The 17,682-nt window shown below is 40.3% G+C and overlaps 1 protein-coding gene across 1 annotated transcript in view; it reads right to left on the bottom strand.

Annotated features, from left to right (window-relative positions):
• The window catches only part of CRYL1 (crystallin lambda 1), a 50,365-nt gene extending 32,683 nt beyond the window's left edge, over positions 1 to 17,682 (bottom strand). The window contains exons 1-3 of the mRNA XM_086881893.1: positions 17,501 to 17,682; positions 14,198 to 14,305; positions 7,081 to 7,207 (exon numbers count right to left, since the gene is read on the bottom strand). Coding sequence (XP_086738019.1) covers positions 7,081 to 7,207; positions 14,198 to 14,305; positions 17,501 to 17,532 — 267 coding nt within the window. The 5' untranslated portion in view covers positions 17,533 to 17,682. The remainder of the gene's footprint in view (positions 1 to 7,080; positions 7,208 to 14,197; positions 14,306 to 17,500) is intronic.

The following is a 17,682-nucleotide window of genomic DNA, read 5'->3' as shown; positions in this document are numbered from 1 at the left end:
TTTTTCTATTGTTTTCCATGTCAGACACTAAAGTGCACTCTAGTCAGTAGACAAGAGTCACACATATGAACCTGGGGAACTACGCCATCTGCAATTAAAAAATGTGACATTTTGACTGCAGAGGCTGGGAGTTCAGCTAGTGAAACAAGCAGAGACATTTAATATCAGAACAAATTATTAAATCAGAGTATCAATTTTGCTTCTGATATTATGTTAACCAATAGAACTTAGCTCAAATACCTATTTTTTCATACACTGAATAGGTTTGGTAATTTCACAAAATTCAAAACCATTACATATTCAAATGTAAATACTTGACTTCAAGTATTTTGGACTTTTCCATCTAAGTTCCCCTCAAAAATAGTTTAAGATGCATATTTTGAGGCACTTTAGAGATGGATAATATGTGCATCTAACAGTATACCAAGACATTATCAAGACAAGGTGACAAACAAAAATTCATTATTTCAAAGATGGCAAGGGGATAGCACATTAACTTCAGTCTCTTTTTGTAAAGTGTTGCTCTCCTCCTTGAGGACAAAGGCAGGGCCAGCAGCTGGGTAGGAGGCACACACACTTCTGCATGGCTTTGGGATGAGACACACACACACCAGGCTGTTGCACACCTTTCAGTGCAGTGTCAGGATTCTGATCAGTTAAAATGAGGTAGAAGGAGGAAAAAAACCCCGAAACAAACCACCACAAAAACCCTGAGTCAGAAGCCCAACCCAGTGGGATACGCACAGGGAAGAGGAGCTCATCAGACTGTCTGCCCCTTTCCCACAGCAGATACTCATTCCACTAAATGGGTACACAACTTCCTTCCAAGATGGTTTCAAGCTCGTGAACAAAAACTAAATCATTAACAAAAAATATTGTTTGCAACAAAATCCATCTTAGGTGTAAACCAACTCTATTTAGTCCGAAACAAGGCACACAACCTTGGCAGTCAAGACTTTTATTTTGGACCTGAACTATCTTACTAAGGGTAGTAAGCCAAGGGTAAAAAGGCATAATAAGGGTAAAAAAGGCATAATAAGGGCAGCAGCTCCTTTAACAGAAAAGCAGAGTGGCTGTTTGTTAGGAATGGGAGGGCACATTATCACCATGTGACACAATTAAAAAAAATATGAAAAAAGTACAGGCATGTGAGTTTCACATCCCAGGGCTTCAGTTATAGACTTTCTATGGGTTATGTATTCACTGGAGCAAAATGCTAAACATGGGAGGAGAAGGAATCACAGCACAAGAGAATTTTAAGAACAGGCTAACATATTTTTCACAGAGTTGTCTAGGTATGACTGATCCTGCCTGCCTTTGGTGTCATCACTAGATAAAGAAGCTTATTGTAAAAGCTGTCATAAAAGATCGGGTAGAGCACCAGCACTTTCAGGCTAATCTAATCTTAAAAGATAATTTAGCGTTATAAATCACTTTAGATCTAGAGTGATAATTTCTTATTTTCCTTGAACATATGAGCTCATACAAGTGTGAAATCTGATGCTTCATAAATCACTACCACTTGAGTGACATAAAAGACTGTTAACTGCAAGATACTATTCAATTAAACAACACTGAGGTGAAATCCAGCACTTGCATGGAAACATTTTGTACTTTCCTACGTTTCATAAACATACTCTGTTAAAGAATCTGACCAATAAAAATATCAAATTACTGCCACACTGTTCAGAATAAATGACTGAAATACAAGTGTACTTTCAACCTTTAGTAGAAAAAAACAGGATTTGCAGAGGCACTAGTTTTCAGAATCACATTTTCTAAAATCAGACTTGCAAATTTGAGACTTGAGGGGTTCTGTGAGGGACTTTTTTGGCTGTTTTCTTTTTTGTTGTTTAAAACAAATACAGCAAATGAAGACAAGTTTGCTTCTTGTCCTGTGAGCATCATGGCATGAAAAGTTCCAGCATTTTCCATGATGTTCACATGTCCTACAAAACTTTCAAAAGACAGACAAGCTGATCAGGCTGCTACAGATGAAGATCTTTTTTGCTCCCTCAGGAAAGGACAATAAGACCTCAAACTAGTTGATTGACATCCTCCTCCCTACCTCTTCTCCCAAAGTACAAGTTTTTCCCTGTTTTCCTCTACCCTGATCTCATCCACCCTGAAAAATAGGGAAAGTGATCTAGGAAAGGCAATGGAAACACAATACCACCCCAGAAAAGGGACCAGGGGTATCAGGCAGGATGACAGTTTTGGCAATGACAACCTCCTGAAACAGGGACCAAAACCATATTCAAGACTATAATGGTTGATTACACCAGCTGTTTTATGGACTGAATAGATGGGAAATAAATGTTAGAAAATTTGGAAGGACATTAGAAATGTTTAAACATTTGGTTAAATCCATTCAGCAGCAGCACCACTGCAGTGACACTGGCAAGCTGTTTACCTAAACATCTTTCAGTTCAACTCAGACACTGACTTCATAAAATGTTTTGCAGCAAGTCTTTAAGATCTGATCATTTCAATCCTTAAAATTGGAAAGAATTTTCTCAAAACTTCTACAAAGACAGCAAGTCGGGTCCCATGCCTAAAACCTGTTCCCTCAAAAGCCAAAATGCAACTTCTGGTGCCTCAGGCCAGTGTTTAAGCTCTGCAGGCTTAACCTACAGAGGTTAGGCCTAAGGTTATATTTGCCTAGCTGAGAACAAACATACTGATGTTTGTCCATCCAGGGCTCAGTTCAGGAGAAACCATGGTACTGCAATGCTTGCACACTCTGCCTGCCAGCAGTTTTGTTTTCACAGAGGTCTGTGACTAACAGAGCCTCCAAAACGGTATGGTCCTCCAGCCTATGAGCTCAGGGCAGCTGAAGATATCTTCACCCACTGTCTGCAGACATTCCCTCATCCCCAGAAGTAAAAGGGTTCTTGAAAGCCATTAGGAAAGTCAAACAAAAGCTACGAGTACAAACTGGTAAGAGACAGTCAAAAACTATTTTTTATGACCAGAGACACAAGACACCTGTTGTCAAAGCTCCAAAGCCAATGCTGGTTTTGCACCCTGAAGGCACCACCAGGCTTTTTGAAAGCTGTTAACACTGTTTTTTAAAAATATGTCTAACTGGAAAAGATGAAGGAACCAGCAAGATCTGAAAGATACCAGGTTGAAAATCTTTTAGTGTCGTTATCACCAGCTCAACAGTCTGTGCAGGTGTAATGGGGGGGGAGTAGGAGAGGGGGCAGAACACCCTCTCTTTTTAAAGGGGTGGGCAGGAAATGAAGATACTGTTCTAAGGCTTTTAGGCAGAGCTCTTTTAAAAGTAAAAATGATAAATATTTCAAGAACATAAGGTGTAAGTTAAAAGCTTAACTTCATCCCCTTGCTCAGTCTGCTCTGTTCAATGCCACAGAAGATCAGATGGGTTCAGAGATCACCTCTCAATCACCTTTTGTGTCCGTCTTCAACCAGCCCAGACAGCCCTGACAAATCACCAAAATACACAGCAGCTCAGATGTCAAGAATAAGATCTTAGCAATAGTCAGCCATTTTCTCTTCCTCTGAAAGCTAGTAAACCTTATTGTTCAGTTAGTAAATTGTTCAATTTAAAATCTTTGGTTTTGTTTTACAAGTGTTGTGGGAAGAGATCATACAAGTGCTGCACTGATTTCTGTTCAATTTGTATTATTTATGAACTACACACATATCCACTAAAATCTGGGTTTAATATTCAAGGGAATACTAAGATGTTCAATATCCAACAGTCTCATAAAGACAGAAGACAAAAGTCATCATGCATTTATGCAGGAAAGCCAAGACCACAAAAGTAAGAAACATTTAATTCACCTATGAGAGTTCCATGCCAGGAACATTATAGAACAAACATATGCATTAATTTATCTCCATGGAGTTTTCAGCTAATGGAGAAGTTAGTTCAGAATTAAAGCTTTTAGTGATACAAAAACTTGCAGTGTACATTTACCTACATGCACTTATTCCAAGTAGCATAGGAAAGTTCTAAGAAGTCAACTTGTGTGAAAACTCAGGTTGAGAGCAAAACATGGACTGATTTCCTTCTGAAGTTGATATAAAGCACACTAATCACAAGTTACTTCATGAAAATGCTCAGGAGAGAGAATATATAACCTTTTAAAAGGTTCAAGACATTACTGTTATAAATTTTCTTCTCAATCCTTCTAATTGTCTCTTGCATCTTTTTCCCTTTTGTATCTTCACTGATATAACTTAGGAAGTTCCATTTTTTACTACTTTATCCCATCTGTTTTATTATGTCCTATGAAAACTACAGAGAAGGCAATTGTCTGAAGAATTTACTCACAGAGGGCAAACATCAAGAAGTTTTTTAAAGCTTTAAGTGAATTTATTCTACAAAGACCAGATTTGAAAAGAAGTTAAAATGTAACCAACTAAAATCCAGGGTAAAGAAATGCAGTTCTCATGAAAATTTTGAAATAAACTAATTAGTAGGTTATATCATTCAGCACGAAAATTGAGTCCTCTCTATTCTACTAAGATTAATGCAATCAATATTTTATTTTTTAAGTAACTAAAAGTCAGAACACTTTTGCTCATAAATTACAATTTGTACATTTTGTCTTTCCACATTCAAAGCTGCACTAAGCAGCATTTCTTAAATTTAATATGGTTCAGTTACAAAGTAGTCTGCTCACTGCTGGAATAAAGCTGTGAGCCTACACTGTCTCATTCTATTCCACCACCCTCCTTCAAGAGAAAATTAAGCTCTATTTCAAATAAGTCGCCTCCCCAATTCCACTATGCATTTGTTAACTCTTTGAATCAAACAACTTTAATGCTATAGGTTGGAGAGCTGACACAAATAGTGTCAACTGTGTTTCACACAAATGACTTGTTATCCATGAGCATACTTCAGCTATTTAGCTTATTATTATTGATACACTAAACAACTACATGTTCAGAGACACCAAGAGGGTTAAGGGAACATAAAACAGTGCCAGAAAGCTGGAGTTACCCCAGGTACACTGTTGCTGTTTGGAGACTACCAATACAACACCACTGTCTTCAGCTATCTGAAAGGAACAGGTTCTCTGAGGCGCAGGCTGGTAGGACAGGAGGTAAGAGACTGAAGTTGCAAGAAGAAACTTCCAGTTTGATGATAGGGAAAAGTTGCACAATGACAGCAAACATTTTAACAAGTTATCCAAAGAGAAAAGAAATGTTTATCCAAAACTCAACTGCACAAATTCTGTGCAAGTTGATGCAAGTTCGTCCTGCAATGGGTTGGGCCAGATGACTTCCACAGGTTCCTCCTAACAGAAAATTACTTTGATTTTGCAACATTTGCCCAATGCCCATTTTGTAAATGAACTGATAGTGGTGGGGAAGGATGCAGCCCTTGATTTAATCAGACTTGGCATACAAGACCTTTCTCAAAAATCTTGAGATTTTGCCAAAAATCCTCTCTCATGGGACCGATAGCATACCAAAACTCAACATCCCTGCCAGAGCAACAAGGCCCAAGAACTCCATCACAGCTATGCTCAGCTTCAAAAGAAGATGGTAAAATAGAAGTCAGAATGCTAAAGAGATACAAAGCTGGAACTAAGAAGGATCAGATCCTTGCAAGTAGCATAGGGACAAAGTAAGGACACTATACAAATATACCAGGTGGTAAGGAATGGTTGAAACAGCAAAAGAAAACAAGAACTATGAGAATACTGGAAACAAGAAAGCAGCTTTCACAAGCAGAAGGTAGGAAATACAGTCAGTTCTTACTCACTGGAATAGGCTGGCCAGTGCTGTTTCACAGATAGCTGTGTCCCCTGTTACATCCATTCATAAATGACCTGAAAGTTAGCTCATGAAATTTAAATTGGCCATCATTATTACAACCACAAACATTTGCAGAAGGACTTTACAAGACTGAGTGATTAGACAATAAATTTGCAAATTAAACTCAGTAGAAGGCAATACATGCATGAACACAATACCATGAACTAACAAGTTCCAAGCTCATTAGTGATGAAAGAGTAAGATACTGGGGGTGACAATATATAGTTTCATGCTATGAAGAAAAAAAGTGAACACAAAACAGTATACCACTGTAAAAATCTAAAGTACATCCACACCTTGACTTCTGTGTGAGGTTTCACCCTGCCTCCCACTCTCTCCTCCTAGACCAGATTGGGAGGAATAAAAGGTCTGGAAGTCTGTGCTCCTTCAGTGCAATTTGTTATGAGGGTTGTGCTGCAGCTGATCAGCTGGGAATTTACAGCCTGAAACAGTGTAAGACGTAAACTCAAGTGCAGCACAAAATACATGTAGAGACAGCTAATGGTACAACATTGGAATAATACTGGGGAGCCATATAGGGTAGAAGATGCCAATCCTAATGAAAACTCATTTATCCTCTATCCCAGAAATGGTCCCAGATTAGCCCATTCTTTGCACTATGTCCAATCCAGTGGTATTAATATTAATAAGTGCATATTAATAACTATGTCCAAATAAGCAAGCATATTAGTAACTAAGCAGCCACAAACTATCAGATCTAGTAGTTCAGCTTGTTCCCCATTCCAATTTTAGCAAAACAGATTTCAAACATATGTATCAACCCAGGTTTTAATAATCCAACACTCTGGGATAGTTGTGTTTGGCTACAGCACTCCCTCACAGTGAGAATAGTCCCCCCATATGTCATCCCTGCCTTCAGTAGGTACCTGGAGAGGAAAAAACACATTTTAGACCCAACTCTAGAATGTGTGGCATTCCCTAAGAGATAATCTGTCCCCCAAAAATCTCCTGCCAACCTTCAGCTCACATTCATCTTTCAAATGTGTCCTTTTTAAACATGGAGGTCAGCAATTCCCTCTCAGCTTACCTGCCAGTCTCTCCCCCTATAACTCAGAATAAACTTGCAAGGACTCTAGTGTAGGAAATTCTGCAAAGAGGCATGATCTCCCTCATCAGGATACCAGGCTAGAAAGAACTTTAACAAGCATGACTATATCCTTATGGGGTCAGGATGTTGAACTCTCCAGTGCCCACCTACTGCATAGCACAGCTTTTAATCACCTTTCTGAACCGTTTGCTAGGAGTTGGCAAATCTTTGCTTACCTGAATGAAAGTAGCACCCTCTACTGCTGCCTTCAGGTCTGTACAAACGCTAATGAGAGCCAGCTGCTGTTCTGCACTCAAAGCTCCTTTCAGGACTCCCGACTTCTCCATCTCTTTCATTTGTTTGCTGACAGAAACAACATAGACACATTTAAACACTTTATCATTGTTAAGCCACTATCAATTTTTAAAAAACCCTTCTTAACAAACCATGTACTATACTATTGCTCATGCCACTGCACATATTTATATTCAAAAATATAAAGGTTAATTTCAGTCATTTCTCCTTCCTCCCCATCTTATCAAAGGTTTTGCCTCTCTTCAAGCACAGACAGCTCCAAGATCTATGCCTAAATGCAAGATTGTCACCACTTCAAATTTGTTTTAACTGGTGTACAACCAGAAAGAGGTTTTTTTTGCTCATATTTAATGGGAAGCAAGGTCCCTTTAATATATTTAATCTAGTTTTACAAACAGCTCTTTTGCTACAAAGCCTCACTGTAGGAGCACCTCTTTACCAGTATAGAAATAAATAAATAAATACATTTGATACAGACAAGAGTCCTTTCTAAAAACCATGCCACTACATTTTGGGTTTTTCTTAATGACTATAGAACAAGTGTCAAAAAATTCAAATAGTTACTAAACTTAAAATGAATGGCTGGGATTGGACTTCTTCAGAAAAGTTCTCTCCAGTTCGAAGTCCTCAAACATACAGAACAAGAAAGCCATTTTTCAAAACCATTATAAGCCACTTAGAGGAACGATGGCCACAGAAATTAGGTGGAATTTAACTGTCTGATCATAATCAACCTGAAGCTCTTTGATGTAGTCCTTATCATGGTTAAATTGGTTCAGTTTTCATCAGTTTCATCAAGACAGAACTCTTCTGAGCCTTTGGTTATTATTCAGAAAAAACTGCTCATCCTTGTTAAGACATGAGGAAATTGACCTAATGAATAGCAGCAGGGGAAAAAAAAAATCCTTTATTCTTCCTAACAGCTTAATTAAGGACACACCAAATGGATGGCTGAAAAGCACAGACTTCTACTTCTTAAGCAATTTATGGCAAAGAATAGGAAACAGGGATCTTCCTCTCCCAAGGAATATACAGCGTGCTAGGCAGAAACTTCATCCAACACTTATGGTGCCTAGCACTAAAAAGGTGGAAAGAAACAGGTGCCCTAAGCCAGAGAATCAAAACTTTTGGCTCCCTCACCCCCTGTGAGGCAAGATGAATATTTCAAAAGGTCTTTACTATCCATTCATTAGAAGTTCATTTCCCAGCTGCTCTTGCCCAGATCCAACATACTCTTGCTCATATGCTTAAAAAACCGCAAACCAAACTAAAAACACACACAAAACAAAAACAACAAAAAAGTTACATTTGAAGAGATCATATGGGAATTACTTCCTTCTTTGAAGAAGAGGGTGAAGTTCTTGTTCACTCTCATTGCAACACTACATTTGTTTCATCCTCCCAGGTCATCCAAAATTACAGTACATAACTGGTGACTGAGGGATTCAAAGAAAGCTAGAGTCATAGACTAACAGATCTAGCTTCTATTTTTCTTCCCCAAGCTCTTACAGAAGCTTGCAGCATCCACTTCCTATTTCATATCTTTTCTCCTCTGCCATTGACAACCATCCCACATTTCTGCTTTTTTGTCATAAACCACTAACAATACACTGTGCACTCAGAATACCATTTCTTAGTTAACCTTCAAAACCACCATCTTCATCTTTGGAATTTGAGGCTGGATTGATTTTTTTTTTTTTTCTCCTAAACAAAAACCATTCTTTTTAACATAACCAATCTTCATGTTACCCATGCATTTAAGTCAGTTAAAACATGGGAGTAGGAAATATTTGCCTTACCTTAATTTTGGCTTTCCCTCCTGGGAAATTTTCATTTTTTGCACCTTTTGCCAATCTACTTATTGCCATTCTGGTTGTTTTGTTCCATAAATAAATTTTAGTCTTTTAAACGCTAAACTATCTTTATATTCCCACGGCGTATTAGATTGCTACAGAACTGTGGGAAACCAGCGCTCCCTGATACCTACCTTGCGTTAAGACACAAAGGTTTGTACATACAGCAGTGCACCACTGACCTCTACTGGATGACTTTTTAATGAAGACAGTTTAAATTTTTAGGGGATCATCCCTAGGATGACCCTAGGATGACGCTGCAATCATTGCAGCCATGTCCACAGCTTCACTCTGCAGCTGCATTGTGTGCGTAGTGCAGAGAGTTCCACTCAATACCTGTAAGGTCTTTGAAGAATGAAGAACTTACATCCATAAGAAAATACTACTTCCTCTTTCAGCTTATGCTTCACATACCTCCAGATTTTTACTGTTGAACCTGTCTGCACTATTCTGGGAACTGGACTAGTATTTGCTTCAGGATAAGGTATCCAATCTATGGGACTTTTAGAGCAGGAAAACCTACTCTAAAAGTCTTTACAGAAGGATCCTGAAAGCAATGCTAACACTTAACTCATCTTGTTCACACCCCACTTGCTTTACCTTTATCCACAGCCACTACTTAGCAGTTGTATTCAGCAGATACTATTACAACCAGCAAATACTTACTAGAATTAAGACTGCTTAATCATTACTATATTGCCCACACTAACAAGAAGGGAAGGAAGAGAAGAAAACACCAGCCCTGTTCTTCACAAGTTCAGCCAGCTGCTGTTGCACAAAGACTAGAACTATTCACCAGTCAAAGCACTACCATCTAATGCTATCTGATAAAGGAAAGGGTAGTTGGCATGGCAAAAACAAACCAACAAACCAAAGCATTGCCAGTCCCATATATTTAGCCTGAGTCAGAACAGACCAAGTAGGTTTTGTGTGGCCTAGCTTGAAAGTTTTCAGGAAAGGAGATCTCATCAAACCCTTGGACAGACAACCTGTTACTCTGCATACCAAACAAATGTGAGCACCATAACTGTCCTCAAAACACAACCTTAGTAATTACACAAACCACCCTTATTGAAATCGTATATTCCAGCTGCCCAGGGGACTGGCTACCACAGAGGAATGAGGTGAAAAGACAACATTTCCTTTTGGAGATGTTTTCAACTCAGTCAGACAGAACCTTTGTAAAGGTGGAGTCTATCCCCTTCCAAAGCCTATCAATATGTTCTCTAGTTAGTTCTGCAAGTAAAGCAGTTTTGCCTGGTTACTTAATTGCAGTTAATTTTTGGGCATGGTGGGCGGGCAGATATAAAAGGTAGAATCAAGCCGACAATTTAGCACAAACTTAATATCTCACTGTGGAGATATTAAGGAACTCAATATGGAACTGTGTTCTGAAAAGAATCATCTAGTTAGAAGTTCTCCCCTCAAAGGAGATACATAAAACTATCAAAGAATGACTAAGCCAAGCTGCATTTTGCCCTTGATATATACAGTACCAATACAACAAAGCAGTACATAAGACAGACCAGAAGACTAAGCCAGTAAGCTAGGTAATTAATCAATCTTTATCAGCAAAATAATTATGTTGAGAACAACAGCACAGTATTGTATACTTGGAAAAGTTTACATATTACAAGAAAAAAATTATTTTTTGGCAGAGGGGCATGCACTAAAGCATTTCTGCATCCTATGTTTTAGGACTACTTTGAGGAATAGGATACTACTTGTTTTTCTAAGTCTCGTAGTTTCAAAATTTAGCAACCTTGCATTCAAACCAGAATCACACCGATGCAGAAAAAAAGCATGCTGGATATGAAAAATTACATTTCCCAAGGCAGGCTACTAAAGCATCCATTCAGCAGGTCCAGTGTGGAATAAGGGTGTTCATCAGTTTGTGTCTTCAGCAGAACAAAATGTTGTTCCATTAGAGCAGACTCTGAGATATTCTGAATTTATATAAAAGGCAATGAGTTATAGATCAACAGATTAAAGAGCAACAACATAATTAAGATTCATATCTGCCATCAAAGAAGTATCATCTCCTTTAGAAGTAAAGTGAGTTGCTTACTACTCAAATCCCAGTTTTAATTGGAAAAGGGAACTGCAAATGGTCATCTGTACACTTTAGTTTCTCCCTAATAAGTAGTACCTCCATACACTAGAAGTTTGTGGGCTGCAGACTAGAGTGGAATAAATATGTTCCAATACTACGACAAAGTAAACCACAAAACCCCTAAGTCTAAAAACTTCCCTAAAAATATTTGCTATTTGGAGGGAAAAAGGAAAGCAAACCACATCAAATTTACAGAACCATTCACCAGCTATCAGACAATCATTCCCTTGCTGCTCTCTTGTGCACACACATTACCTGCTCAAGCTCCAACTCTTCTTACATAAGTATCACATCAATAACTCCTTGTGATTTACTGCAGGTTGTGTGCTATGAAATGAGTGCAGAGAAGTTTGATCATATTTTGATAGATACACTCATTAAAATAGTGGTTGAAGAAACTGTGTAGCTTATATTCTTGTCATAAAAACTGTTTTCCTGAAACTAGGCTTTTTAACTAGTGTTACAATAACCAAAATACACAAGTTAATTATAAGTTAAGAACATCTTATGTAAAAGGCAAAACCTGCCTTGAACTCAGCTGAACTTGCCTTGAACTTATCAATGACTTGGATGAAGGAGCAGGTGCCTCCTCAGCAACTTCACTGATGATACTAAACTGGGAGGAATGGCCGATACCAGAGGTCAGTGCAGCCCTTCAGAAGGACCTCGATGGCTGGAGAGATGGGCAGAGAAGAACTGGAATTCAACAAAGGCAAATGTGGAGTTCTGCTCTGAGGAGGAATAACCCCAGGCACCAGCACAGGCTGGGGCTGACCTGCTGCAAAGCTGCTCTGCAGAGAAGGACCTGAGGGGCCTGGTGGACAGCAAGCTGTCCATGAGCCAGCAGTGTCCATGTGACCAAGGCCAGTGGGATCCTGAGGTGCACTAGGAAGAGCAGTGCCAGCGGGCTGAGGGAGGAGATCCTGATCTTCTACTCTGCCCTGGTGAGGCCACATCTGGAGTGCTGTGTCCAGTTCTGGGCTCCTCAGTACATGGACAAAGACACAGAGCTCCTGGAGGGGGTCCAGCAGAGGGTTATGAAGATGATTAAGGTGCCAGAGCATCTCTCCTACAAGAAAAGGCTGATGGAGTTGGGCCTGTTCAGCCTTGAGAAGAGACAACACAGGGGACCTCAACAATGTCTAATAAGCATCTGAAAGGTGGGTTTCAACAAATATATCCAGGCTCTTCTCAGTGGTGCCAAGCAATAGGATGAGGCAACAGGCAGAAACCGGAAGACAGCAAGTTCCACCTGAACAAGAGGAAGAGCTTCTTTACTGTGAGAGTAACTAAACACTGGAACAGCTTGCCCAGAGAGATTGTAGGGTCTCTTTCCTGGGGCTATTCAAAAGCTGCCTAGATACAAGGAGCTTTAGAAAATGCTGCTTGAGCAGGGAGGTTGGATGGGATGATCTCCAGTGCTCCCTTCCAACACTACCCATTCAGTGATTCGGTGAACTACTACAGGAGAACACATGCAGGCACATGACAGTACAGACCCACTCAAATAGCACTTTATCCTATTACATGTGACATTCTATGCTTCATGTTCTCAAGCTGAAAACCTTGGAAGGCTAACATCCTCATCCTGCTTTAGAAAAAATCTGGGGCAAGTGATGGCTTTAGTAATGAACACCACAAAACTGCCACCTAATAATCCAGAATTTCATAGTGGCTACCAAGACCAAGAAACTGAAAAAAAGCAGAAGTTTGTGTCATCTAGGTGATGCAACAGAGATACTTGGTCTAACATCTAGCTGAAAAGAAAAATAAGAGGAGATAGATTTTCCCACTCTTTTGTTACCAAGTCTTTTTAAGCAGATCTCACTACACATCACATATTGTTTAACTTCTGAACTCTTAACAACTGAATCAATCTACAAGGGGTTCCTGAAGTCACTCTTGTTTGCTTTAAGGCTTGTTACAGAAAGCAATTGGGATGCAACACACAACCTTTTTTCAGGTGCACCTTACACCCCATACAGCTGACACAAAAGCTGACATTATATCACTCCAAGGCATCATGAAGGGAGAGGTGATGCATTTAGGTTGATGCTAATTGTGAAGTCATCTGAAGTCCAGCATTAAATGCCGATAAAAGATGTATTTTCAGGCCCAGAAAGAAGAGGGTGCATAGGACCAAGAGGACATGTTCCTTCTAACACAAGAACTAGGGGTCAATCAAAGTTACTTAGGAGCCAGGTTGAAAACAAACACAAGGGAATGGCTCCTCACACAGTGAGCAGTAAATCTGCACAACACAAAGTCCTTTGGTAAGGAAGCCGCAGAAGGATTTATATCAGTTCAAGGGAAGGTTAGAGAAATACTGGAAGAAATCCAGTTAAGAGTGACTGAACAGATAATTAACTTGTTGGCACAGAAGGCTGGGGGAAGGGAGCAGACAGGCAAGACTTGAACTTGTAGCTCTTGTAGTACCAAGTACCAGAAGCATGAGGCTTTAGCCACCGTGCCATGAGCAACAGAAGAGGGCTGGAGGCCTCCTGGACTCAACTGGTGCGAGTGATGTCACGATCACACCCTCAAACTGGCACTCCTTCTAAAGATGTTTCCTACCTCAACTATAACTGATCAATGACACTAGCAACTTGTTCTTCTAGGACTCGAAAACACCAGTTTAAGAGATTAAAAACTAATTATAAAATGCTAAGAATTGTAGCAGGGCTTCTCAGCAATCCATCTTAACCTACCTCCACTTTGAAAGGGTCTTTGTTGCCTTTCTGTGCAAAAACTCTTACGTTCATATACTCTAAACCCAACCTATAAATAACCTAGGTGATATGATATTATCTAGGAAAGGTGATATGCATTATTTAAAAAAAAAAACCAAAAACTTAAGATCCTGAATAAATTAAAATTAAATTTCTCTTTAGAAGTGTCAGTGACACTTGGAAGCAAACATCTTCTGATCTTAACCTGTACTTCTGATTTAAAGCCTTCTTCAAAGCCTAAAATCTATGCTCCCTGAAATAACAAGATATGGCTATTCATTCATAATTACAAAAATCCCACAGTTTCATTCCAACCCCAGGTATTTCCAGTCAGGTTACCTACCGAATATTTTCCAGTGCACTTGTTAGCTGCTGTTGTGCAATATCATAAAGTTTCACTTTGAAGCCTCCAGCAGCAAACACCATGGCCCAGCTGCGACCAATCAGTCCACTGGAAAAAAACACCCAAAACAGCCAATTAATAAACCAGCATTTAACAGGGAGAAGGAGATCTTGAAAGCATTGCAAAAACCAAACCAGAGCATGGACTCTTTGATATTTGATAATAATGAGGAAGAAAAAACTCAAAACAAAACAGAAAAAGGAGAGCAGAATTCAAATAGGAGGAACCATTACTTTGGCATATTGGACTTGATCACCAACAGTTTTGTCAGCCACAATCTTAACCTGGAGTTGGTTAATGCATTTATATTAAAGAGATTGAAAAAAAAAAAGTTTTTGTTTGGTTCATAGACTGAAGACAGGCAGCAGTCCTCTGATCCCAGAGCGCAGGATCCTGCTTCACAGGTGATCAAAAACCCAGGACCCAGTTACTGAAGTCACAGGTCCTCAGCAATTCAGAAAGTACCACAAGCACATGAAAAGGGAAAGAACAACCTCAACTGAGCATTGGTTTTGATACTATTTTTCCACCTAGGCATCTCTAGCACTACCTTTATTTTTAGATGAAGCGTTTCATCATGCTGGATATACACAGGAACAGCCTGCCTACATCTTTCGGTGAAATCATATTACTGAGCAATACATGGAGGAAATCTGTAGTAACGGACAATTTTATAATCTCTCTTAAAGCAATGCAGGTTTTAACTTCATTAGATGTGTAGCAGGCAGCAATCTTTTCAAATGGAAGCACCAAGGCATAGTATCACAAGATTAAATAACCTGAAATCACAAAAAACATTAGGAAAAAAAATCCTAACAGAGACAAGACCAGAACTCCATATCCATGACAGCTACAGTGGGGGTTTTGATAATTACATGGCATAACATTACAAATTTGCATTTCCTCTCACTTCCAAGGTCTGTATTTGCAGCATTAAACTTTACTGATCTCTGGCAACTGAAAAACTCAAGACCATTAGGGCATCAATAAAAGATTAAAAGGGGAGCAAAAGTCAGAGATAAAGTAATAGGGCAGATGAGAAAAGAAGGAAGAAAAAAACAGGAACATGCTCAGCCTTTGGTTGAACTACATATTTTTAAAAATGATTAAAACAGGAAGTTTCAGGAAATAGCAGGAATCAGTGGAAATAACTGGGACAAAAAAAAGTGAACCTTTGCATTTAGTGCTGTTAAGCAGACAGTAAGGTCTCACTCAAAACCTACCATTTAAAAGTAAAAATAAACAACTACTCTGTAGTAAGCCCAGAATTCATCAGTTCTGAGGCAAGCAACAGAACAAACTTACAGAATAGGAATGGTCAAGGTTTGCTAGCTACTGTAGCCTCCTGGCTAACAAGCATTTATAAAATAAAAGCGTTTGAATCACTCCAATCTGACATAAGCATATCTGAGCCACCAGTATCTTTACAAAGTAGCATAACCCCTCTAAACTGCACTTTTAAATTAAATTTCCTTAAAGTGCACAAAAAAATTTCTCACTTTAATACAGGTTTTTAGGATTGTGGGGTTTTTCTTTTGAACCACAGAGCACACAAAGTCCATGGTAGGTATCAGGCCTGCACCATTACTGCATTGTACATGACAGCATCATTACAACCTGATGTTGGCATATTTGACCCCAAGACAGTGCTTTTTGACACGCTGTCATTTTGGCCCAGTGATAGATAAAGTATTAACAACCAGATCTGCTCACTTCTGCAGGTGCTAGCAAAACCTGCAGTAATGCCACATGTGAAAAACTATGTTCAGTGTTCTGGTAAATTTTAAAAGGTTTAATAAAAAAAAAGAAAAAAGGACAATAGGAGACAACGACAATAAAGCAAAGGGTTAAAATAGCTGAGTGCTTGGCACTCTGCCAAGAGCACACCAGGTATTTTGGAAACATCCTTCATATACCATTTCTATTGCATCAATAGAAATCTATATGCAATCTGTGGCGCTTATATGCATCAACTTGATGCATATTCACAGATTTTATGCATATTCAAACTTTTCTATTAACTAGTTTATATTTTCCAGGAACTTTTAGGCATGGCCACTCCTTGGGTCCACCTTTTTAGAGCATGCATGTTTCTTGCCTTGTGGCTTTAATTTTCTTCTTATCACCTTTTAATTTCAGCCTTGGCTCTTTCTTTCTACAGGTGAGTGTTGATAATCAGCAGGGTCCCCATCATCTGTTCACTGGAGGTTATCCTAACTAAGCAGCCATTTCAAACACACATATATCAACTATTACAGCAAAGCCATTTTAACATTACACATATAGCATTCATCTTAATACTTGCCAAAAGCCAATATTATAACATGTATTTATAACACACAGAAGCCACAGCAGGCAGGAGCCCAACTCTCCAGACCCTTCAGACACACCTAGTGTTAGTAAAATTTCTCTGAGTAGCAGCAGCAGGAGCCAGTTTGGTCAGTGTCACACAGCAGCACTGAAACTCCCATCCTGAGGCTTCAAGCAGTCTTGCTAACAGAGTTTGCTGCAGCCCACACTTGCAGCACCAAGGTACAGTGGTGCACAAGGGACTGGTACTATCTGGCACATATTTTCTCTCCCCTCCAGATTCTTGTTTAAGCAAAGAGCTTTAGGGTAAGCTCAATGAGAGGACGAAACCATGCATTCCCACGCAAGCCAGAAATACTGCTGACTTTTGTGGCAAGTCAGTATTACTTCAGGAGTGTCCAAGACTAACTTAGGAGTTTCCCGACACAGCTGCCGAACAGGACATTAAACTGTGCTTGTATTTCTCCACTCCTCCTGCACTTACACAGAGCAATGCAGTGCAATGAAAAGGGACAGCAGTCTTTCAGCCCTAAAGGGTGACATACTTCGGTAAAGATGTTTGTTTGCTGTTTGTTTTAAAGCAGCACAGAGCTGTCAGGGGCTTAAACAAAGGCACTCTAGAGCCAAGCAGGTGCATCCCCCCCACTTCCCGAGATCCAGCAGCAGCGAGCCCCCGCAGCTGGACAAAACCCATCGCCTGCCCCGAGCCAGCAGCTCGCTGACACCTCCGACGGCTGCAGCAGTGGCGACAGCTGAGGCAGGGCCGTGTCCGACACCGAGTCCCCAAACCCCCTCCCCGCAGGCCGGGCCGAGCCGGGAGACGGCGCCCAAGCCCCTTCGCACGCCGCGGGCATCCGTCCTACAGGCGCCGCGCCGGGCTGGCACCTCCTCCCTGGGGCTCTGCCCCCGCCCGCGGGCGACCAGAGGCTTTACCTGCCGATGATGGCAACCTGCGAGGGCTCCATGGCTGCGGGGGCCGCGACCGGCAGATGCGGGATGGGCAGCGGGATCAGCCACCTCTGCCCTGTGCGGACCCGCCCCGCCCGCGGCTCCCGCCATGTCACGGCCGCCCATTGGCTCCGCGGCCGCCGCCTCCCTGAGGGCGGGGCCTGGGC

This window comes from Cyanistes caeruleus, chromosome 3 (assembly GCF_971803275.1).
Source record: "Cyanistes caeruleus chromosome 3, bCyaCae1.hap1.1, whole genome shotgun sequence".
NCBI lineage: Eukaryota > Metazoa > Chordata > Aves > Passeriformes > Paridae > Cyanistes > Cyanistes caeruleus.
This window is presented reverse-complemented; position numbering and strand designations above follow the sequence as displayed.